At 35.9% G+C, this 26,327-nt stretch overlaps 1 protein-coding gene across 2 annotated transcripts; it reads right to left on the bottom strand.

Moving 5' to 3' along the window:
• Positions 1-874: 874 nt before the first annotated feature.
• On the bottom strand, positions 875-25,886 carry LOC123565851 (MAM and LDL-receptor class A domain-containing protein 1-like). Of its 2 annotated transcripts, none has more exons than XM_053549421.1 (13): positions 25,769-25,868; positions 23,771-23,965; positions 22,451-22,722; positions 22,097-22,166; positions 19,715-20,047; positions 16,101-16,163; positions 13,126-13,314; positions 11,262-11,527; positions 10,890-10,959; positions 9,778-9,924; positions 8,778-8,951; positions 7,153-7,415; positions 875-1,482 (listed from the first exon to the last, which is right to left on the bottom strand). In XM_053549421.1, the coding sequence occupies exons 1-13, from the start codon at positions 25,797-25,799 to the stop codon at positions 1,405-1,407; spliced, it is 2,151 nt and encodes a 716-aa protein (XP_053405396.1). In that variant the 5' UTR covers positions 25,800-25,868; the 3' UTR covers positions 875-1,404. The 2 variants fall into 2 exon arrangements, with proteins under 2 accessions (XP_053405396.1, XP_053405395.1); XM_053549420.1 differs by having other exon boundaries at positions 882-1,482; positions 23,771-23,968; positions 25,769-25,886.
• Positions 25,887-26,327: the final 441 nt, after the last annotated feature.

Genomic DNA, 26,327 nt, shown 5'->3' with positions numbered 1-26,327 from the left:
TCACTTGCCCCTCATTGATGTGGGTTCGAGCCTCATTCGGGGCGTTAAATTCTTCATGTGAGGAAGGCATCCAGCTGGCTTACGGAAGGTCGGTGGTTCTACCCAGGTGCCCCCTCGTGATGAAATAATGTACGGAGGGGCATCTGGGGTCTTTCTTCACCATCAGCATTTTACATATCTCTCCTCTGCACTATCAGCATTTTACATATCTCTCCTCTGCACTATCAGCATTTTACATATCTCTCATCTGCACCATCAGCATTGATAACTATTCACCTCTATGTTTCCAAAGAATTTTCACACATATTAATTAAAATAAGGACCATTTCTCTGTATAAAGAAGTTGGTTGTCGTCGACTGAAGGTAATGGTTTTTACCCTATAAAAGTATGACTTTAAATACTTAGAGTAGGACGCGAGTAAGGACGCCAAACATTGTACACAATCAGCACTGTGCTGAGCTATGTCAATTCAATTGATATATTACCCTATACCATATAGCAGGTAGAGCTTCAATACTGTCCATTTTTGAAATAATATAGACCAGTTGTACTTTACCTGCAGGAACCCTGGGTATGTCAACTAGCTCATAAATGTACAATGGAAAAGAATGTTGAATATGTCGAAAATCTAAGAAAAGTCGCTGAGAAGATAGTTTTCCTACACGTTTCTGGCACAACCGTAGCTGAGTGGTAAAAAGGTCGCTGACTTTCTGTCACTTCCCTCTCACCGTTTTGGTTCCAAACCAAACTTGGAATGTTAAACGTTTTCATGCGAGTTGGTGGTTCTACCAAGGTGTCCGTCTGTCTAAAATGGGCCCTTAGGGTTTTCCTCAACATTGAGCTAGAAAGTTGTCATGACTTTAATTATGTTAGTATCACTTAAAATCCAACAAAACTTAATACATGAACATAATGTTTCTTCAAGCGTTTCTAGCATTTTTTTCTGGCTACTTCACTTGCTATAACAGTTATAATATATTATATGGTGGCTGATTTCTGTCAAATTCGCCTTTTTGCGAAAAGGCGAAACTTTTGGTTTTTCGCTTGTCGAGTTATAAATGTCGCCTTTTCGCTCTTGTGCCCGCGACAAAGCGAAAAGACGACAACGCGCCAAAACCAGAAATCTCGCTCGCCTTTCCGCCCAGGCACCCGCGACAAAGCGAAGAGGCGACAACGCGCCAAAAACTAAAAATCTCGTCTTTTCGCTTTGTCGCGGGCACGATAACACAAATGTTGTAAGCTAAAGAAGCATGTTAGCCGTTACAAAGTTTAGGAGAATGTATAGGTACTTTATTTTATTTTTCTACTAAAATCAGATGTGCAGTTGAATAAAGAAATGAATAAATGCGACAGCCGTATAGCAATTTTCAAATTAGGCACACGTTTATTTTAGGCAGAGGTCCTCATTTTATCGTATAAAATTGAATGTCATCAATTCCAAAATATCCATCCATGTCCAACTTCTTGGAGGAAAACACCAACTGTAAACAAAAGAACAAACAAAACATTTCAAATATTCGTTGATTTATCTCAAGGTTTAGGTTCAGCTGGTTACCAAATTTGTCATTGTCTTGGCAATAGTTCCGTCGGACAGTTTAACGTACTATTTTTAGATAACAGATAAAGACATTTATGCACGCTCGTAGTTCTGGTTCACACCCAAACTATTTTTCCTCATTGCATTTGTCAGAAAAAGTGATACTGATTACGTTTCTTTATTAAACTTATTTCTAAACAGGCGCATGCGTATTTGGATGATACGTCAAAGGTTCATTCCTAACGGTATATATAGAGACTTACCCTAAGCCTTCTTTTCACAAGGGAGACAATCTGTTTATATATGGTGAAATTGTTGAGTGAACACCATATGTTAATCCTAATCCTGTCCAAGTTATATCAGTGCAATGGAAAAGTATTCTATCTATGTTAAATGCTATGCATGATAAGACAGTCATGCATTGAACAGTCCTGAAATTGATTTCTTTGATTTTCTCATATTTCTAGATGTTTTTCCTATACTTTGACGCATATATTGATAGAAGAGATTGTTCTCTTTCCAGCAGTAACCTTTTCAGTATATTTTACCTAGTGAAATTCTGTGGGTTTTGACTTTTTCAAAATAATCGTCTGTTTGTTGACAAATTTCACCACAGAAAATGTCACACTTTCCCCAGGGCATTAACTTATTTGATCTTTACATAATTTTCTATTCAGATTGTAAATCCTTAGGGCAATTATGCATAATTAAGCATGCTTTTTCCTGCGTAGAAGTAAAAAGTGCATGGTTTGCATGGGGTACTAGGTCAATACCCACCTAAGCCTACAGTAAAGTCATAGCGGAGTTGTCTCCAGTTTTTCCAAATATTTTACCCGGGATCATTTTTTTTCAGCTCAAATAACTCTTTTTCCGAAAATGATATCTGAAATATTTTTTCAGTCTACATACTTTGATGCAGTTAGCTATACATATATCTAAAATAGATAGTTCCTACTTGAAGTTTGTATTTTTAGTTACAGTGCCTAGTATATATATCAAGTGATAATAGTAGTTAATACAGATTTAGATTCTGAACATTAATGTTTTCGCACAAATAAGACACCATCGCTAAAGGTGTTTCAAAATAAATTACAACCATTTACCATCAAGTAATACATTGAATTATATGCAGTCACCTCTTTATATATATCATTATTACATTTTATACTTACAAATGCTTCATATATATTGCGATATTGATCAATTAACACCAGTCAAAATATATAGATGTTTATTATTTACTTGCGTTAGAGGTATAATTTTTATAATGAACGCTCGATTGGTATTCTGTATTGCGCAAATATGATAAATATCAATCAACAAGTAAGTTTCCATCAATTTTTTATGCGGATGGAAATAAAGCAAAAGTCTTTGCCATCTTTCTAAATTTATACGTCGATTTGTTGACGTAGCAATTTAATATTACGTGTACGCGTAACAATAAGCACATTCACAGTTTGATTTTACAGGCACAAATGAACGTGTAATGTATTTTGGGAATAAATCGCAGTGTTCTCATACGCTGAAAGAAATAAAGACGGACACCTTACACGTACACACGTACGCATGCTTTGGTGCGCCGTAAACAATTATATATAAAGAATTTGACAAAACATAACAACAGGGAAAACATTATAAAAATCTAACTTTTAAACTAATTATTATAGACATTTAGATATTAACAATGTTATACGCGTCTGCGTTCTTTCCTTAAATAGGCATTTATTAAATACAATCACAAAATGTAGAGCTTGAATTAACAGTACATATGCTAAGATTCATATTATATTATGACCTAAAACATATGATTAGCTTAGTTTTTATTTATCAAAAAGTCTAGGCCTTCGAGTAGTTTGTCGCCAGTTTTATGACGATTCTGAGTTCCGTTGCGCATGATTTTAACCTTGAGGACATTAAACCATTGGTTAAATGTATGTACCGTGTTAAAGTAGACGATAAACCAGAAGAAGGCCTTAATTGTTTTCATTCTTACATGCTTACTGAACTATTTTGATAAAAATTGTGCTGAGAGAAGTAAAGAATAGGATCTCATGTGACAATTTGACAGCATATTTGACGTCGTCATGCTTTCTGAATTGTTTTCCTAACAATATATCCCAAAATCAATGATTTGCTCTTGAATAAAATTGCCGTTCGGCGTTAAGATTTGTATTATTATATATTTCAATTCAATTCAATAGTTTATTTACGTCTCATCATATGTATGTCACAATAAAACATAATAAAATCTTATTAAAATACATATGCCATTCTTAACAGAACTACAAGAGACGGGTAAGCATAGCTTACTTTAATTAATATTTCTGTTATTTATACTATACATGTCATTTTATTTCTAATAAAATCTGGAAATTAGATCCCTCGGAAGCACCGAAAACAAAGCAAACAGTGATAATTGCAGACTCGGTTTGATTGAGTCTGTTCATGAGCAGTAATGGAAAATGCAACACTGCCCACGACCCCTAGCACCGGCTTAAGCAGTATTCAATCTTCAAATCTAAATGAGTTGAAATCAATGATCCCGAAGGACCAGAAAATATAACAACACTGAGATGAAGTCGGGGCGACTTTTTACGGCCGCCACACAGCACTTAACACCCGCTGTTGTGAAGTAAATAAAATCTGGAAATTAGATCCCTCGGAAGCACCGAAAACAAAGCAAACAGTGAAAATTGCAGACTCGGTTTTTAAAAACAACAGCTGTCAGTTGACAGCACGCTCGACTATTCTCAGTGCTTGGTAGTATAATATAAGCTATTAGTAAAATTTTAACAATCCAATAAATATATTCTAAGACGAAAAGGGGCCATAATTCCGTCAAAATGCTTGACAGAGTTGTCTGCTCCTGTTTACAGACTGAGGTAATGATTGTAAACAACTATGCAAAATATGAAAGCAATATCTCAATGGACTTGGAAAATATTTGGGGTGGTACGCAAACTTTAACATTCCAATAAGCATATTCTAAGTCGAAAAAGGGCCATAATTCAGTCAAAATGCTTGATAGAGTTGTCTGCTCCTGTTTACAGACTGGGGTCATGATGGTAAACAAGTACGCAAAATATGAAAGCAATATCTCAAAGGACTTTGAAAATATTTGGGGTGGTACGCAAACATAAACATTACAATAAGCATATTCTAAGTTGAAAAGGCCAAGGGGTCATAATTTAGTCAAAATGCTTGATAGAGTTGTCTGCTCCTGTTAATAGAATGGGGTAAACAAGTATGCAAAATATGAAAGCAATATCTCAATGGACTTTGAAAATATTTGGTGTGGTATATATACATATAATTCCTTCGCACCTGAACTTCAACCAATATTTTATTAAAGTTGAACGACAAATTACTGTGTGGGATATGTTACATCTTAAATATACATAACTTAATTTTTCTTCTCTGTTTGACAGCCAATCAAAGCGAGCTATATTAGAATTATAATGAAAGATACGGAATCCTGTTGGGGCCATTTATAATGTCGCCGTCGCGTTTGCGGGGTCGACACACGACAACGCGAAGTGACATAGCGACATTACGAAGTGACACCCGACAATCGCAAACGACGGCGACAATCCCAAACGACAATGTCGCGGTATCCACTTTGAAATGTCGCCTTTCAAAAGCACGATATATCGCGATGTCACTTCGCGTTGTCGAGCGTCGTTTCGCATTGTCGCTATGTCACTTCGTATTGTCGCGATGTCACTTCGCGTTGTCGTGTGTCGACCCTGCAAACGCGACGGCGACATTTTCAAACGACATGCGATAATCACAAACGACGCTCGACAACGCGAAGTGACATTTTCCAAATGTCGTATCGTATGTCGCGTGTCGCGGGTTTGGGTGAGGGTCGACGCGCGACAATTCCAAACGATACACGACACGCGAAGTGACACTCGACAATACGAAGCGACATTTTCATAATGTCGTATCGCATGTCGCCCGTCTACCGGTGAAAGGGTAAAATAAAAAGCTGTATTTCCGTACTTTTCCGTACGTAAAATGTCCATGTTTTCATTAACTTCAAATAATTGTAGAATGTGCCAAACACAAGATATTTTAATGAAATAACTTTTATAAATTAAATTCAAACATTGTCTAAACGGATATGTAACTTGTATAATTTTACCCCGACAGTTTTGTCGGAGGACCGTCTCAAAATGTATCATACGGTAAGGTGCTGGCCAAGACTAAGCTGACCCGATCCGGGGAGCCATGAGAATTGCTCCAATGGTGTCATTGGACTCAGTAAAGGTAGTACTTGGATTCTCAGGACCGTCTTGACTGCTCTGACAAGTTCATATTTTGAGAATATTACCGGAATTTGACCTATGGCCTTGACCCCTAGCCGACCGGGTTCGAACCTGACGTGGCCTCTTTTCTTTTGGTACTGGCTTGCCATTTGCAACAAAGTACCATTTATTAAAATCGGACATCAGATTATGAAGAAATGTCTCCTCAGACAAGGACCACCCCTCTATTTAATATATGAAGAAGTATGCATATTTTCACGAAAACTGATACATTTTGAGACGGTCCTCCGACGAAACCGTCGGCGGTAAAATTATACAAGTTACATATCCGTTTAGATAATGTTTGAATTTAATTTATAAAAGTTATTATCTTGTGTTTGGAACAATCTACAATTATTTGAAGTTAATGAAAAACACGGACATTTTCCGTACGGAAAAGTACGGAAATACAGCTTTTTATCTTACCCTTTCACCGGTAGACGGGCGACATGCGATACGACATTATGAAAATGTCGCTTCGTATTGTCGAGTGTCACTTCGCGTGTCGTGTATCGTTTGGAATTGTCGCGCGTCGACCCTCACCCAAACCCGCGACACGCGACATACGATACGACATTTGGAAAATGTCACTTCGCGTTGTCGAGCGTCGTTTGTGATTATCGCATGTCGTTTGAAAATGTCGCCGTCGCGTTTGCAGGGTCGACACACGACAACGCGAAGTGACATCGCGACAATACGAAGTGACATAGCGACAATGCGAAACGACGCTCGACAACGCGAAGTGACATCGCGATATATCGTGCTTTTGAAAGGCGACATTTCAAAGTGGATACCGCGACATTGTCGTTTGGGATTGTCGCCGTCGTTTGCGATTGTCGGGTGTCACTTCGTAATGTCGCTATGTCACTTCGCGTTGTCGTGTGTCGACCCCGCAAACGCGACGGCGACATTATAAATGGTCCCAACAGGATTCCGTAGAAAGACGATGACGTCACTGCGATCTGATTCACCAGTTTTATGTTTCGCCAAACTCTCTAACAGGAAATTTTAAATGTTGCAAATTATCAAACAAAATGGAATAAAAGAAAGACTTCCGCGTCATTGAAATCAAGCAATCTAAAAATTTAATGATTTCGTATAATGTTATAGGGAAACACTTCTGTACTGACATTTAGCTTTCTTAAAGGGCATGTATGTCCGTAGCATTCTGGATTGTTCTGAAGCTTAGCAGTATTTCGCGCAAGTCGGGCATTTTAGACAAAAACATCTATCTGGTTCCGCCTAATGAGCTATAACCGTACTAATACGAATGTGATGCAGACATTTCGATACTTGATACTTACTTTAAAAGTTTCATTTCCGGACAGTAAAATGGTTGCTTGTTGCCATCCTTTGGTTATCACATGAGATTTTGACCATAGCAACGTTCTTTGACTTCCGTTATCTGTACTTATACTTAAGGTGGCAACATCAGTTGGCATGTTATACCAAAAACTGAGGCATTGATTTCCAGTACGCATCACGTATGTCGACACCATGTCCCCGCCCTCTCCAAGCGGCACGCGGTGATTATCCGTTGTAAACGCTGCGAATGTACCTGTACCTTCTGTAATAGAAAAGACGAATGCTAATAACATTTTTTCTTCTTTCACTTTAAAGTTCCATAAGGCTTTAAATTTTTTGTTGAAAACGAATGAAGCAGCTGCCCAAATAGATGTTATCCATCATTTAATATTTAGAAAAGCGCTTCTTTGAATACTGCACACGAACTTTAACAGTTAGAGCGGAGGTAATAAAGACAATAGATTTAATAAAACTTTCTCATGTTCCTCAACATTCAAAAAAAGTTATATCCGCCATTTTGAAAAATGTTTCTCCGAATAGTGCTTTCTAACAAAAGTTTTGCCAAAAACTAATGATAGATAATTAAAATATGGCTAATAATGTACCATTTAAGCAAATAGATTCTACTTTTTGCTGATTTTTTTTTACCCTTATTTTTGGCTGGTATTTGCCTAAAATTGACGTAAGATTTACAATGGGGTAGGGGTAGGTTATGTCAAATATCTATTAAAGTAGATTAGGTTTGGTTTTGAAATATTTCTGACTGATACAAATAATGATGAGCTATAACTGAAATAAAAGTTTTCAAGATAGCAGATTATATTATCTAGAAAATATATATTAAAACAAAAAGAACAAAAAATATCAAAATTCACCAATTTTTAACAGTTTTTTCTAAATAAATCTCTTAGATGCATAGTACCCCAACTTTTTTTCTTTCCATTTTGAAGCATTTCTGTAGGTCATTAAAGCTGCAAAACATTTTGAAAATCTTAACGTCAGAATTTTTTTTTGTAGATCTAAATACGTTTTTTTTCCATTGACAATAAAGCGGGTGGGGTAATTATGTCAATATGAGAAAATGAAAGAGAATTGTTAGTGACATTTATGCTTATATAATACTGGCATCACCTTGTGTTCATATTAACCTGTAACACCTGAAATCCCTCTAATATTAAGTGGGATATTATATGAATTATAAAGTACCGCCATTTTTCTAATTTTACAAAATTTCAGAAATGCTTAAGCAGTGGGTGAAGAAAATGCCCGATAAAATTAAAACTAGTTCGGTGACCTATATTTCTTCTTCTCTTGTTTGTCTTGGAAATAAATGTTCTTCAAGCTCACAGAGTATGAAAAAATTCGCTCCTACATCCTTAAGAAGAATGTAATATATTTAATCTTCATACCGGAAAATGTGGCAGCCACATTTTAAACAAATGCATTATACGCTTTAACATAAGTTGCAATAGTTATGTTTAAGTATCACATTCACTTAATCAACAACATTGGTGATACTGGTTCCAATCCTTGGCTAGGCCCATAAGCAAAAGTGCTCTATCTTGAGGAAGAAAGTAATGTCCATATGGTGTATGACGAAATTAGTCACTATTCAAATTATAACCTTTAGACGTATCGCCGTCAATGATTCCGACGGTGTTGTTGCCATAACGATAACTGATTAGGTCCCAAACATGCGGATACACAGGCAGCACATATTTACAGGAATTCCCGTCGTCAAAATTACAGCTTAGATCATTTTCCAGTACAGCATTCGTGACATCTCTGCACGACTTAACTGAAACAGGAAATAGAATATTTTTAATGAAGAGCTTTGTTCGTATTTAAGCTAATGTCAGCTTAAGGATGGCAAACCTGCATTTAAATCTGGAGGAAAACGATTTTTTTTTTAAAATTTTAATTTGATTATATCGCATTATACGACTCGTAATGTATTTATAAACATTTATCTGGCCTACATTATTAAAAATAGTAATTAAACATATATTGTGTATTGTCTCAATTTGCTGATTTTTGAAACTAAAGGATCTTTATAATGGATGGGTTGTATCTGGAACTGGTTGGATAAAAATTACTCATACTGTAGGAATTATTATTATTATATATAACGTCTATATATACGTTCATTATACATATACTTTCTCAGTAATTTTGATACTGAAAATTATGGACTTTTATCTTGAATCTTGTAAAACAGGGAAGAGAGGGTTAAATTCTCGTATAAATGAAACCATTTTTCTTTTGCTAACCAAAACGAAAACACGATATCATAGTTTTTTAATATATGTTTTGATGAAACCTGTCTGTTCATTACTCCGGTGGTTTACGAATTTTTGAACGAGTAAACCTTGTATATCGCTCTTTGTTGATATATATTTGGTGCTATATGACCTCTATTTAATTGATGATGGCAAGATAGAAGAACAAAGTCTGTCATATGCCAGCATAAAAGAACAAAATCTGCCATCAAAAAATAAGGTGAAAATCTTCATACAAGTATTTTTATACAGATTTCGATTTCATATTTTATATAAACTCATTTTTTATAAAGGAAAGGATTTTTTTTTTAGATTATGAAGGAACAAATTATTGATAGGCCATACCATATGGTGGGGAGTGAGTAGATTTATCACAGTCTATCACGTGATAAGCAGGGCACGTGCATGAACAGCCGGATGTGTCGTCTGCTGCGGAATTATCAAGCAATGAATTTTCTCTCATCCTTACATCTCGTGGAAAGCGTGGTTTCTCTGTAAAAAAAAAACCCCACAAAAACAGCGTTGTTACTGACTTTGAAGAATATTTATGTATTGTCAGTATGAATAAATATGGGTATTTACAATTAGTACGGTGCCATTTCGATCTGACATGCTGGCGCGTTTGAAGACTACCAACACGCCAACACCTCGGAACGAAAACTAGGGTGTAAATAAGGAAAATACCGTATTTGTCGTATCGGCACGCTAATCTTTTTTTTTGTTTGTTTGTTTAACGTCACATCGGCACGATTATAGGTCAAATGGCGAGTTCCCAGCTTTGATGGTGGAGGAAGACCCCTGGTGCCCCTCCGTGAATTATTTCATCACGAGCGGGCACCTAGGTAGAATAAGCCAGCTGGATTGCTTCCTCAAGAGTTCAACGCCCCGAGTAAGGCTCGCACCGGAAAGGGGCAAGTCGGTGACCTTAACCACTCTCCCACAAAGGCCCATAGCACGCTCCTTTGTCGTTCTGGTGGGTTGGCGCGTTTGTAGTTGTCGTATTGGTGCGTTTATTTGTCGTTATGGCGTGTTGGCATTTTTGCACTCTCAAAACACACAAGCACGTCAAAACGAAATGGCAGCAATCAGTCACTTTTTTATACTCCGTATATTGACCATGGAATCGGAAACCTTATAATATCTTTTTACAGTCTGACGTTTAAATTGCATAGCGGCTGCATGACGTCATTTTAATCTGTATCGTTGCGTTTGAATTTTTATTTACGTCAGAATTGTCTATTCTATTCTATTCAAGTTTTAGAGAAAAAAAACAACTTTAAAAAAAATATATTAATGTGTAGATTCGTATGTAATAAGAACATAAGCTTAAGAACAAGAAATATACATTCGTTCTTTAGCGGAATCATAAGGTCGCGCATTATTTTCGCAACAAGCCTCGTGCATATCTCTTGATACAAAGATACAATACAATATAATTACCAGTTATTTATACACACCTGTGGATACTTGAATGCTGTCAACTGCAAGAAAACCTGCAGTATTTTCTTTCTTCGAGCTGAACTGGAGCTGAAATAAAACATCTATTGCAGTCAAATGTTTTATTAAAATGTAATCGATACTGAATAATCTTGAATGATAAATGTGTAAATAACTAATAGCCGCCAAAAAATTCTAGCTTTGTTTACGTAAACGGCTGAAAATATGTACCCTTACCAGCTTATGGAATATATTACTTTCAAACATTTAACTTTGTATTATTTGTGTGTTAAATTTGAAGTTTTCCTGACAATTTTATTTATTTCTCATATTTAAAAAAATAAAGAACATAATTATTTATGGTGGAAAGATAAAAAGTCATTTGCACGTACTCTGAAGTATGAATTTTTCCTAACGGCTAAACGCACATTGTTCCATCCGTTCGTTGCCAGACCCACACGTTTCCATAGTAACAGACGTGTACCGTTATCAAACGCAGCATTAACTTGGAGTCGAGACTCATTGTTCGGCATATTATACCAGAATGATACACAGTACTGGGTGAATGGAAGCAGAGCCGGAGACTGGAACACGTGCTCTGTGCCATTCTGCACGTGGTTGTTGTAGGTGTTGAATAGTACGTAACCACCTAACGCCTCTGGTCAAAATAAATAACAATTACATTTTGTCGTGTTGTACAGGAGCAAATAACATGCATTAATCTGGCATTGGAACTATTAGTGACGTCTTCCAGGTTACCATAGTGATGCCCTTATTATCTAAATGAAAAGTGACAGCGTATTAGCTGAATTGATAGCAAGTATTAAATAACCGCATGTAATTTTACAATGTGAACTTTTGATCACTCTTGTTCTAAGACAGCTAGGACCCGTAGGATAGTACATCAGGAAATCGTACTTTCTATCGTCAAGTAACACGAAAGTTTGGCAATGGGTCTGTAGTCATCCCTCATCCGCTTCTTATTTATGTACCAAAGTTGTCAATGCCACCGTGAAGAATATAAGGAAGCTTTTTACACTGCTAACCACGCGGTACCATTACACTTTACCTTTTTCAACTTCACTTGATAGGCTACACTAAAACTATTAGTCATTTACAATTAGCTCATCTGCGTGTTAAGTGAGGGTCTACTGCGGTCTCTCACCGTCCGTAGTCCGTCATCCATATTTTTCTTTGAATGAAATCTCCTCTGAAGCTATTTCATGGAAGTTGCTGAAACACCGGTTTGATGTTCATTGAATGGTCCTCTTTCTTGGTTGCACATATGCTAGCCACCACAACCGCAAAAAAAAAAAAAAATCTCCTACACCGCTGATCTAATTTTGAATTGATTTCACACAAATGCTCATTGAGTGATTGTTCCAATAAAAACATTGCCGCCAGGGACGTGGTTAATTTTCCCTAAACGTATATACATTAGAAACTTTGAAAGTCTTCTTCTTGTCACAAACTACTAGTCCATGTAAGAATTATCCTTGGATGACCCCTACCAAGATTGTTCAAATTATTCGGATTCGTCTAAATTTTGGTCACCATGATAGCCGACAGACCAAAAAATAAAGACTCCCAACAACTGTTGGCCCGCTATTGAAGGTGACCATCTATCAAGTGTGTCCATATTATTTTGATTTGTATAGAAACATAACCACCAGAACTAAATTTTCAAACGCCATTTTCTTCTAAAGCACTTGTCCGATTTATAGATAATTTCTCAGAAATGTTCTTTGGGTGACCCCCTGGTATCTACAGAAGGTATAAAAGTCATCTTGATTTGTTGCAAGGAAAGATATTGTCTCGCTATAATTGAGCCATGCCATGGGAAAACCAACATAGTGGGTATGCGACCAGCAAGGATCCAGACCAGCCTGCGCATCCGCGCAGTCTGGTCAGGATCCATGCTGTTCGCTAACAGTTTCTCCAATTCCAATAGGCTTTAAAAGCGAACAGCATGGAGCCTGACCAGACTGCGCGGATGCGCAGGCTGGTCTGGATCCATGCTGGTCGCACACCCACTATGTTGGTTTTCTCATGGCACGGCTCATATATCTATGATTCTTCTCTTTAGTTTACAAAATTATTTGGGAAACACGTTTAGTTTCTTTTGACCCGTTTCAGATTTGAATCTCTGATGAGCGGCACAGGACCATTATGGATCTCTTGTTGTTAATAATCATAAGTTGAAATGTGTTTCATATTTTCAGAGGAATACTTCTGGCTAAGCTGTTTCTTACTTACCTGGTGAATGGTCCCCGATAATCTCTCCGGCAACTGGATCCCCGTATCGATGAAATTTATATTCCCACAGGTGCGGATAGCTGGAAATATTGTACCCGCACGTTCCGTGGTCAAAATCGCAGCTGTACTGGTCAAGGACTGACCGCTGGTCAGCTGGTACGTCACAAAGTGTAGGCGGCGAAGCTGGAGCTGGAAACAATATTGTAATTTATTATTCAACAAAGTAAAGTTGTTGGGACAATATTTCATACATTGAACATGCCATACTCAGATGAGCCAATATGAAAATATCTGGCCAACATGGAGGGGTCCAGATGGGGGTAGGTGCGGGAGGGAGTGTCCCCCTCCTGCTGGCGGGGGTAGAGGGGGCCTCCCCCGGAAAATTTTTATTTCTCGGGGTCAACGGAGAGCGAATTTCCAGCGTTTTACAGTAAGAAAAACAAGAATCTCATAAAAAAAAATTAGAAATCCAATATTATTTTACAAATTTTCCCATGATATATGCCTAGAAACACAAGGAAACACAACCATCAATGGAGGACTGCCTAAACTGTTTTACTCCAGCAACACTAGAAGAAGTGAAGAATATTATTCAGGCATCTCCATGTAAGTCGTGTGAATAAGACCCAATACCAGCTTGGCAAACCACTACAGTGGATGACTTCTTATCTGAATGACCGCTACCAGTCTCAGTAAATGGCGAACTATCTACTCCGGTCCGTATGAAATACAGTATACCGCAAGGATCTGTCCTAGGACCGAAAAAATCTACATCATGTACACAAAACCCGTTGTTTCAATCTGCAGAAGCCATGGACTGAATCATCACTTTTATGCCGATGACTCACAACTATACTTATCGTTTAAGCCAAAAAATATTTCCCACCAACACGAAGCCCTATCTCGGATTGAAATCTGTCTCAACGACATAGTCTCTTGGATGCATCAGAACATGCTGAAGCTCAATACTGACAAAACTGAGGTCATTTTGTTTCACACAAATCACACAAAAATACCCGAAGATATCTGCGTGAAAGTAGGACCCTCTCAGATTAAACCATCAATTTGTGTGAAGAATCTCGGTGCTAGAATGGATTCAAACATGGTCATGACACAGCATGTTAACACTCTCTGTAGAGCTAGTTACGCACAACTTCGGCAAATTGGCCACATCAGGCAGTACATCACAGCTGATGCTCTCTTGTGAACTCTCTGGTTACATCGAAAGCAGACTACTGTAACTCGCTGCTGTACGGAATTTCCAAAGGCTCACTGCAAAAACTTCAATGTGTACAAAACACAGCGGCCCGCATCATAACCAGGATTCCAAGATACGAACACATCACGTCGATCTTGAAGGAGTTGCATTGGCTTCCGGTTCAGCACCGCATTTAGTTCAAAATCTTGACACTTACATACAAAGTCATGCACAATGAATCTCCTAAGTACATTGTCGATATGCTGGACATGTACAAGCCTTGTAGAGACTTAAGGTCAGCAAATGGCCCGGTGTCTTTGGTTGTACCGAGGAGTCGAACAGTAAAGTATGGTGACAGAAGTTTCAAGCATGCACCTCCAAATCTTTGGAATGCCCTCCAAGCAAGCATCAGAGATTCAAGCTCACTGTCCGCATTTAAAAAAATCTTTGAAAACGCATCTCTTTCACACATGTTATAAATAAATAACAAAATCTGAAATACTGTTGAAAATGGCGTTAAACCAAATCACATTCACATATGTTATAAATAAATAACAAAATCTGAAATACTGTTGAAAATGGCGTTAAACCAAAAACCATGAAAGGTTTGTTTCGTGTTTAGAAAGGGATTGGTCTCGTAATGTAATTTAACGTTGAACATAATTTATGGATGATCTTGTTTTAATTACTATTCATTTTAATCTTTTACCAATATATTTTCATGTGTGTATGTGTATGTGTGTGTTCTTTATGTTTTTGTAAAGCACTTTTGAACGTACATATTTTGTATGAAAAGAGTGCTTTATAAGTTAGGTATAAGAATAATAATAATATGAAAACGAGCATAGTGGGGGTACGGATGAACAAGGATGAAAAAATCATTATTGGGCTTGACCAAGTTTAAGCCCCCTGCCAAAGACTCGTCGACTTCTAAAGGGTTATTAAAATATAATATAAATCATGTAGTCATTATCGATGTGGATGTTTGCCGTTTGATCTAAAAAAAGTTCGTGTTTCAAAAGGTAGGAATCTTTTCTTAGGGCTTTCCTGTATATTGTAAAAGGTCTTGTAATAATGTTTCCTGATGTACGCAGTACGTTATAATACGATTTTTGTACTGTTTGTTCAACTATGAGAGTGCAGCTTTAAAAGTTTTCACCAATTCTAGGCGAGTCCGGACCCCTCCCCCGCACCCCGCTGGATCCGCCCATGGCTAATATGAAAAAAAAACAACAACAACAAAAAACGTCAGGATTTAAGTGCGGGATTTAAGCATTTTGATTGGTTAAACTGAGATAAATACGGATTTGAATGATAAATTATCATCAGTCGGGTTATTTCATGTGGACCGTATCAACTGTCATCTGACAGTTATATTGGACTTAGACCTTACAAGCACCCTTGGACAAATTACAAGGCCAATATGAAATAATTTCATAAATAACAGAGTAAAACTTTTTATCATTACAGATATATATTTAAAAAAAATGCATTTCAAAGCATTATATTTTGAAAACCGTCATGAATGCATAAATTCTTCCAAATTGTTCAAACAGTCTAAATTTAATTAGTTGGCCATATTTCATCGTAATGCGAAGTCAAAACGCATGAGAAAATAATTACGCAGTCAAACATGTATACATACGTAAAGACGTCATGTTATATAAAACTGGTCTTTATTCAATAGTTATAATATATCAAATCGAATTTGAAACTCGTTAAAGGTGGTCTTTAACACATGTGTGACTGCATTCTGACAGCATAAAGAAAGTTTTACTTGTAGAAGGCAGGGGTACACCAGCGCATATCGTTCGTACGGTCGGACAGCTGCACACACAACCTGCAATTGAAAACAATTGTGTGGAATTATTCATAACAAATGAAAATTCTTGATGTATGATATACTCAGCCAATATTATTCAATTATTTATTTCATGTATGTAGATCTAAACATTTCTCCTTCAGATTTTTCAAGCAGTATTCTTTGGATGTTTCTGAAGAAGAAATTTCAATCACTTTAGATATGAAGAGAAAATAAGAAAATTGGAAAGTCATCAAAATAGACATAGCTGAAAAAAACATTCAGAACATCCTTGCTAATGAGCCTATTGACATCTTGGAAAAATATCTGATCGCATGTAATAACTCATTTACTGAATGTCTTGTCGGTCAACTGTTTGCATCATACATGACTCCATAGCCAATCGCAGGTCATTACCTTGTGATATTGACCCGTAAAGAGCACCGTGTTACATCAAAATCGGAATATCAAATTTTCGAGTCATTTTCGGCTTTTTCGGATATGTATACATATGTTTCACCATAATGAAGTTTTAAAGCCGCCTGGAACTTGATACCAAAAACAGCGGCCGAATTTTGGTTTTACCAGACTTCACTGAAGAGGTGAATACAATGGTCAAGTACAATGGAATGAAACGAATGTTGGTACACTATATATTATTCAGTGCATCTAATGAATAACGTAGACTAGAAATTATCAGACTATTATTTTTTAAACACACCTATACGTGTTTTGCACATCTAGGCATTTGATGTTTATTTATTGTTTGAAATCATTGGTTGTCCATTTTCAATTTTTTTCCCCCTATTCATACTGGATAGAACGTACATGCCTAGAAACTGCAGGTCAGTTCCCATGAACCGGTGAGTGAATGCAAAAGCTCACGGCAACAGTCGTGTATGCAGGTAATGTAGAACATACTATTAAATCCAGCACTTCTGTTTTAATGTAAGCACCATGTTATGATTATCAGAAATATCGTTTACGTTATATATAGATTTTTTTTTAGAATAGAATAGTTTTATTATGCAATATACCTGACAAGATTCATGAGCATAGCATCATATACAATTCATAATCTAAAACATGGTATGGCAAGATGACAAAAAGTACAAATTGGATATAAGTTTCACTGTCTAAATAAATTGTTTTAACGGGAGAGACAGCATGTATTGGATCAAGTAGTGTTTGAAATAATTGTTTTAACATAAGTTAGTGTTGATATGTATTGATATCGTACAAAAATAGAAAGCTGAAAATTAAGACAACAGCTATATGTATATCACAAGTGTACGTCTACATACCTTTAGACTCTATTTGCATTATTTCTTACTTCAAAAGCTTTGTATATATAAATGAAAAAAATACGTACATCATTGATATTATAATAACTGAAAAAAGCTAGGATGGCGCCAGAAATAATTTCTGCTATACTGTTTTCGTAGGCTTAAGAAATCCTGGCATTCCTGATAACGAAATGATATTCGTCCTCAAGTGCATTACATCCTGTACATTTACGGTCATCATAAGGGATACTTTCTGGGTTTCCATCTGCTTGTTTCCACTGCAAGTCTATGAGAGGCTAATCTTAATCTAGACAGTGCAACCCGAATTTTTTTTTATAGTTACAATATCCAGATACTAGTATTCGTTAAATTTGAAGTCAAATATATTTCTAACAAATATAGCTCTACTCGATTCATGTGAACTTGTTCTTAATTCTTGTACGTATATGTCTTCGATACGCTGTTTCAACTGACGCAGAAAGATGTTGACATCCCCTACCCCCTGCGAAAGCCAGACCTCATAACAACCTAACCTTGATAATGTATGTTTAACATGTGAAACCCATTCTCTTGATTTAACTCGACATAACTTTTTAAACAATCATAGACCTGTTTAATATATTTATCATCATTAGAGTTACAGATTTTCAACCAGTATTTTATAATGTTTAAGTTTCTGCCAGTATATAATGTATATAAAGCCCATATTATGTATATGTAAACACACTTTGGAAGTGCAGTCACAGATTTCATTGTATCCAACGCATTTTGATAGTTACGAGGATTGTTCAAATATGAATGCACCTAAGCACATAAAAATGTATCCTTGATAGATTTCAAAGAAAATTTTATTTGGTCCCCTCGAAGTATTCACCTCCAAAAGATATGCAAAGTTTCAGTCTTCTAATCCAATCCTTGAAGGCATTTTCATAGTATTTTCTAGGTTTACTATGAAGACACTGGAATATTGCAGAACCGAGGTGTTTGCGCTGCACAAATTTTCGACCAGAAAGGTATATTTTTATTTAGCCTTGGGAACAAAAAGAAGTCACACGGGGCAATGTCAGGCGAATAAGGAGGGTGAGGGAGCACAACAACCTTTTCCTGCTTCAGAAAGTCTTGTACAATAGACGCCTTGTGCGATGACGCATTGTCATGTAGCAATCTGACATTGGCCAAACCAGTTGCGGGACTTCGATTTTTGAAATATTTCTCCAGTTTTCGAAGAACTTTAGTCTTGTAAAACTTCGCATTTACGGATTTGCCTTTAGGTACAACAACCTGAATGGCAGGACCCTGAGTTGTAAAGAATATGGCATACATTACCTTCTTGACACTCATGGTCCGCTTTGCAATGCATGGTCTTTTGCCAGACTTTGTTGCCCTTATTTTATTCTGAATCTTTCGTTTGGGCTCAAAAATGTGAACCCATGTCTCGTCACCAGTGACGACATTTGCGAAAGACCGTGCATTGTAATTTGGAAACTGTTTAAGCAACAATTTTGCGCATTGCATGCGTGCCTTTTTCTGCTCATCTGTCAACAGATGGGGAATCCATCTAGCACAGATCTTTCTCATTTTCAAATTACGTTTCAGAATTGTATGAGCTGCTCCTAATGAGATGCCAACCATACTAGCTATTTGCCTAGCGGTGTATCTTTTATCAGTAGCAACTATTTCCTTCACTCTAGCAACCATCTTGGCAGACGTTGCTGTTTTCGGCCGAAGGCCATGTGGTGCATCTTCTGTTGAAACTAACCCATATTTGAATTTTTCAAACCAACGAATAACTGTCGAAAAAGACATTTCATTATGCCCATAAACAGAACATATTTCATCAAAAATGTCTTTACACCCTATGCAAAGAATACAACGACTCTTAATATAGGACCGTATTTCAACGGCGTACGCTGACCTTCTTCCAACCATTTTTGTATTAGTTTACCCGAGTAGGCAATGTTTAGCGAGCGATAGACACAGCTAAAGTGAACGGATTTTAATGGGTGTGGTATCAAGGTAAAGCTAACTTGTTTATCTACCCAATAATCTTAATTTCCTCGTGATTTTCGCATTATTGAGCGAGATAACGTTCTAGATGCATTCATATTTGAACAATCCTCGTACTACCACAACTCTGCCGAATTTTGGTTTTAGTACTAAACACTTGGGCGCATTTTGGTAGTAAGTACCAAAAATGCGTTAGTACCACTTTATGGTGTAACAGAGTAATATATTCATTTCTCTTGAGATGGGCATTTTCATATTGCCCTTTCTTAAATACAATATTATCATATATTTCATTACCTGTTGAATGCACAGACGTTTCTGTTGCTGGTAATTCTGTTGTTTCTCTTGCTGTTGTTGAAGTAGTAGAAGTTGTTGTTGTTTCTGTTGTTGTCAAAGTGGTTGATTCTGTTGTTGGCATTGTTGTTGTTGTTGTTGTTGGTTCTGTGGTTGTTTCGGTTGTTGGTATTACTGTTGTTGTTGTTGTTGTTGGTTCTGTAGTATATTCTGTTGTTGATTCAGTTGTTAGTAGTTCTGTTGTTAATATTGTCGTTGTTTTTGTAGGACGAGTTGTTGTTGTTGGTGGTGTTGTTGTTGTCGTCGTCGTCGTAGAGGTTGTCGTTATGACTTTCTCTTAAAAGGCGAACATGCATAGTCAAGTATTATCAAAGAAATGCAGAAAACTGTACTGTTTTTAACTTTATACACATACCTTTAAACATACATCGAGTTTATGTTTTCTTTCGTTGGATTTAACGTCGTTTTTCAACAGTATTTCAACTTATATCAAAATGGTTAATTAAACTTGCAAGAGTTTCTGTATTTCATATCAGTAATATACTGTTCTACGCATGTAAGTGACAACTCAATGTAGACTGATGTCGAAAGACTACATTCAGCTTGCACTGGACTAAAATCTATGACTTCCTAATTTAAGAAGACTCGTTACCTAAACATTAAGCGAACCGGGTTACATACATCTCGGGACCACGACATTACATGGCACGTAAGTTCATGTTCCCCTTGAACATGTTTTGGTTATCCTTCTTATACGTAATTTGTTGCTCTTTTTAATGAATACGATTACAAGTTGAATGATATACTGTATGCGATTTATTTTTCTTAAGGAGGTAGGTTACCTTTATATTTGTATGTGCGCATGTCCAACCGGAAGCTAACGTGACGATTTACGACGACGTTTACGACAAACTAAATGTGTTTGTATATTCATTCTTCTGAAAACAAATCATAGACCTGTCTTCGATCTGACGCTTTATGGTTTAATAATGCAGAAATAATGAATAAATTGCCGCAGAAACGCTTCAAAACAATGTTGTCTTAAAATGACGTCATTGACGTCATGACGTTACGTGTCAGTTACCGCGCAAAATTAATAGCTTTTGTCTTGAAAGTACGTAATTATGTGCATTTTCTTTATTCAAACTATTTTCAAATAACCATTATTTGCTGAAATATTTTTTATGAGTCTTTTGCTCTGAATAATAATCAATATTTTGCTTCTTTTATGTAGTTATATTGAAATGTTATGCGGAATGTAAGAAAATGGATGATGGTAACCAATGTTATTTGGAATATAGTTGGGTGAGAGGTTACTTGTTACGGCCATTTTCAAATAAAAAATCTAGCTGTTTTATTTGTAATACCTATTTCAGTTTCCGTTGATAATTTCTTACTTATATACTAAAACTAAGATCTAAAATTGTTCGAATTTCAGTAGAAAATTGTGGTTTCTTGAATTGAATTGATGTTACCATGGAAACGAAGCCCGTGACCTATGTATCTAAATGTAAAATTCAAAAGCGTTGACACTAGCCTATTTAAGAAACACAGCTTCGGCTTTTTATTTTCATTTCAACAATATCCATGAGAATAATAGTAGCATGCTGAACGATTTTTCCATGAAAAATGCCAGACGAGGGGTACTGCTGTAAGTATTCTAAGCTTAGAAATTTGTTTGAATAAATGCAGATAACACGAAAATATAACTTACGTTAGAAATAATATGTTTTAAAGCTACATCAACTAGAAAGACAATCTTATTCAATGTTATTTTATAAGAAATTACGACAAAAAGCAAGATATAAGCCATTTTAAACATCTCTGTTGCCATGGTTACTTTAAACTTTAAGAAAAATAGGGTACCATGTATAGTGCTTGGTATTTTGCTAATAATATTACCCAAATATTCCATGTTGGTCATTAATAGAATGGCACTGAAGTCGTCGAAAACCCCTATTTTTATACATAGTTGTTTAAAAATGAGAGAAAATGCGTTACCATGGAAACACGAGCCCCGCGACATATACATTTTAGGCTTATATTAGAAAGCTGACGTGCATACTAGTAAAATAATAGATTATACTGACTTCTACGGATATCAATTAAACTAAAATACACTGAAAAGTGTTAAATATCCGTATTTTCCTTCTTCTTTCAATATGAAATACCTTTGGAGGGTCATGTTCTTCAAACCTGGATAAAAATTGAACTTGAAGGGACAGAGACAAACGAAACTGAGATTTTAGCAGTTAAAAATTCATATTACACGAAATACAAAAAGATGCTGCGGTTCAATTAATTTGAATTTACCCTTGTAACAAGGTAACCTACCTCCTTAACAAAAAAAATGAAACACAGAATTGTAAGAAAAAATAGTCATACGTATTAAGACTTGAATATGATCAACTCCGACGTAGCCGTAGTTATTTTCTTTTGTTGACCGGAACTCTAACTGAAATCAACCATGCGAGAAATAAGCCTACACAGGCCGCCAAGTTGATCACAAGTACACGCATAATAGAAATAGAATTGATACATGAAGAAATAGATAAAAAGGAAATCTTTCTATAAGTAACGTTCGTTTTCAAAACATTTTTTCAAACCGCTTATCACACTAAGATAGATGTTCAAAGAAATAGCGAAAGTTTCAGTGGAATCATCAGGCCGCAACCAGTTTTAAGTATAGAAAAGCGTTTTAGTTGTTTCTGCTAAGAATTAAATCGTGTAAAGTAGTACCTTGTAAGAATTGCTGGGATTTACCAGAACCTTTACTTCTTCCCACTGTGAAGCAGGGCTGTACACGTGCGAATACACCAAGTTTGTCTTATTGCCACGTGGTTCTACAGTAAACACTTCCAGTCTGGAGTTCTGGTTGGGCATGAGGAACCAGAACTTCAGGCACACCGGTCTTGTATAGATCTCTGGTGAAACAATGCTACTGTTAAGAACTAACGACTCATTAAGGCTCGGGTCGTTGGACTGGAATAAGGCAAATGTCTGCTTCTCGCCTGGGTAAATATAAAATGATAATGCACATTTTAACTGATAACTAAGTATGGACAAGAACGAGTATGTACATTTTCTGATAGGAAAATTAATATTAAGGTAGTTCTGCACGTTTGATAAACCGGAAGTGATGGCGTAACGTCATTTATCCGGAAAACGTAGAATAATGCCTGGAAAATCAGTTTATGAGTTAAGGGCAACCCGTCAGTAAGTGTATTGAAATGGCACTGTTACTACCTTTCTAAAGTTAAAATATGATATTAAAACATCTTACACGTTAAATAATTCAAAATAATGTCTTAAAATTAGCTTGAAATAGGCGGTTCACTTTAATCATAGCCAGATATCTCAAAAATAAGCACACGGACCTATATATTTTATTTTACCATATTATATGCCATATGTTGTTTTTTTTACGACTGTGAGAAGTGTCATTAAAATCTACATTGTAGAAAAATTTCTATTCGCGAAAATGTTATGAAAATTGCGTTTTTCCCATAGACTCCCATAATGAAAAATTGCGTGGGGTCGAAATTTTTCAAATCAGTCTAGCAAAAAAATCAAGCACACGACCCTATCTTTTTTATTTGCTGAATTGTCTTAGTATATTCAGAAGTTTTGAAAAATCAGAGTTTAATTAAATTCTACGTTGTAGAAAAAATTTCGATCCAAACGTGCAAAACTACCTTAAATGACTGATCGCTTAGACCTTTCTGAGTCTGTTTTTCTTTTATTATATGTATTATATGATGCGGACCGCAAAATATACTCTTTTACGATCGGGGTCTCGATTTGATTAGTTCAACTTCATGAAAAGAATACAACGTCTATCCAGGGACATAAATAGTTATGTCCCTAAACTGTCTAGATATGATTAGGCCTAAATATCTTAACTGTTAGCTGTTTATGTTCAAACGTTAGCCCTGTTGCTGATCTTCTAGCAATCTTGGCAAATATTTCCTTCAGTTCCAAAGAATATTTTACAGAAATATTTTTTTTTTAAGTTTCTATAACAAAGTTATGTAAAGTACTATACGAATGAGGTCATACCGTTATCGTCACCACGTATTTTACCGTAGATGAGGCCACCGAAGCTTTCTGTGTGGGTGCGCCAGAGCGAGGTTGGGAACGTGTACCCACATGTGTTCTTGTTGAAGTTACAGCTTCCGCCAAGCTCTACAGTATCACTGTCTGGCAGGTCACAAATACCTTGGCCATAACACTCGTTATAAATGTTAGCAATAACTACTGCAAGTAAATTTTACAGGATATATAATAAATATTTTTGTCTACCTAGCGGGGAAAGATAAGGCTATCCAGGTAGAAGATCGTCTTATAGAAACAACACGTACGTATATTAACGTCTTTCTTTGACGTCATATTATGACGGCACAGTGTATGAGCGAATTGTAATTTATAATATCTTTGATAATATTGCAATGATATCAACGGTCGGCAAGAAAAATGAACTTTCATGACTGCCTGATTAAGGCAGGTGTTTTCCCAACCCTCGGGACAGCGGCGTGGATTAAAAAGCTCGCTAGCGCCCGGTTTTCCATTCCACGCTGCCTCTCGGGTTCTAACACAGGCAATCATATAAACCTTTTTATTATTAAATCTATATTTATAGTTCTTCCCATTGGTCTAGATGTAGTCTCATGATCAATGATAAAAAATCGTATTTACTACGAAAAATGACCAAAGGCTGCAGATATTTGTATTTCATTTTTATACTTATAAGTAGGCTGAATTTTTAAATAATAAAACAATTGTTGCCTTTTAGGTTCGGTCGATATGTGGATTTATCGACCCGATAAAAGCGATTTCGACCGAGGGCGCAAGGCAATAAGAAGAATATATATAATACTTGACAGTTGAGTTTACTCTTTAATAAACATATAACTTTAAACTAAACATAGATTATACTGTAACTATAAGAGGTAACGACCCCAAAAAGTAAGATTTTTTAAAGGTGGTCAATCACATTTAGACAACATTAAATGACATTTTTTACTTTTTGTATATTCTGGTAGAGAATTATTTAAGGAACAAAAAGACCGATTACATAGAGTTAGATTCCTATTTGAAATGTATATTTTATTATTTTTATAAAATTTTGTAATTACTTCCCTTTAATATGAAAGTATAGAAAAAGCTGGGTATTTCTTTTTATTTCGATACAATGTCTAGTTTTACATTTGCATTTGATAGACATATCAACTATTGAACAATCTGAACCAAAATGCAAGTTTAAAAGCTGTGTGTAGCTTCTGAATTCATTTATTTCCAATCTATCTTGGTTGCGCAACCAAGATAGGCAAAGGGAGGTAATAATAATTTTTCAAACTTGCGTTTCTAATGAATTCCATCTAAATACATAATTTTTAATGCAAATATTTTACAAATATATTACAATATGTCTAATATTTATGCATTTCCTTCGCCAAAGTATGTTTATCAAATTTATACTTATGATAAAATAACTCTATCTTGGTTGGGCAACCAGGATAGGAAAATGAAATTTTAAAAATACCTCCAGTGAAAATCTTATTTGTATTAAGTGTTAAGTGAACATAAATGAGTGTAAATGATCAGATGCTAAAGTTTCGAACAAATCCGTTACATGGCCAAAATCTGATTATCCACCTTTAAGTCATACTTTTGTATCTCAACAAAACATCAGGTTACTGCAAAATGTTGCCGGTTGTTGCTTTTATTGTTGAATTGCAGATAGAGATAGAGCACAATGCACTAAACCGCTTCTTTTAACATAAAATAAGCTATACAATTATTGCCTTTTAATGTGGTCGGTATGAGAATTTATCGATCTAGTGAACATGAATTCGATCGGGGGCGTGGCCCGATGTTGACCGGGGGCGTGGCCTGATGTTGATATCACTTTTTCCAGGTTGACATATTCTCCGATAACAACCGAACCGAAAAGGCAATACTTGTTATATTAGTAAATCCAACATCTGGAAGGTAACTTCATTTAGATTCATCTATTTAATGGAATTTTGGCTACAAATTTAAAAAGACTGTACTCACGCGAAAAGGCAAGAATGAATTTAAAACACATATCCAAAGTTAAAGTAAATTGAAATTGATGATAAAACGTCAGTCAAATATGCCTCAGTTTGTGTTCTTGACTGATCCACACTGAAAATAGAGAACGAAGTGTTATCAGTCCTAATAAGATAAATATGTTTAAGTAAACATTATCAGTAGATAATTAGTATATATCTATATAGCATATTAACCGAAATTAAAATCAAACTATAAATTGTATATTCGCTTGGTAGAAGAAAGGTATATGCAACAGTAGTCCAACTCGTGGTGTAATTATCTCTTCCGTTTCAGTCGCGTATTGGGACTGTTGCAACAGTATTTGATAAGTCAATTGAATATTGAAGCATTTGTAGAGATATGGAATGTTGTTGTTTTTTTAAAGAAATACGGTATTCTTAATTTTGTTTAAATGTTTTCACGTGAGAAAAAGTTGTAAGTGTATTGTATGAGGATAAGGTGAATACCCAAGTTTATAGACCAGTAGCAATGCCAATGCAAATCAAATAAAACCAACCTCCGATTAACAAATTTCATATAA

The sequence above is a fragment of the Mercenaria mercenaria genome, chromosome 8 (assembly GCF_021730395.1).
Source record: "Mercenaria mercenaria strain notata chromosome 8, MADL_Memer_1, whole genome shotgun sequence".
In the NCBI taxonomy this organism is placed as follows: domain Eukaryota; kingdom Metazoa; phylum Mollusca; class Bivalvia; order Venerida; family Veneridae; genus Mercenaria; species Mercenaria mercenaria.
This window is presented reverse-complemented; position numbering and strand designations above follow the sequence as displayed.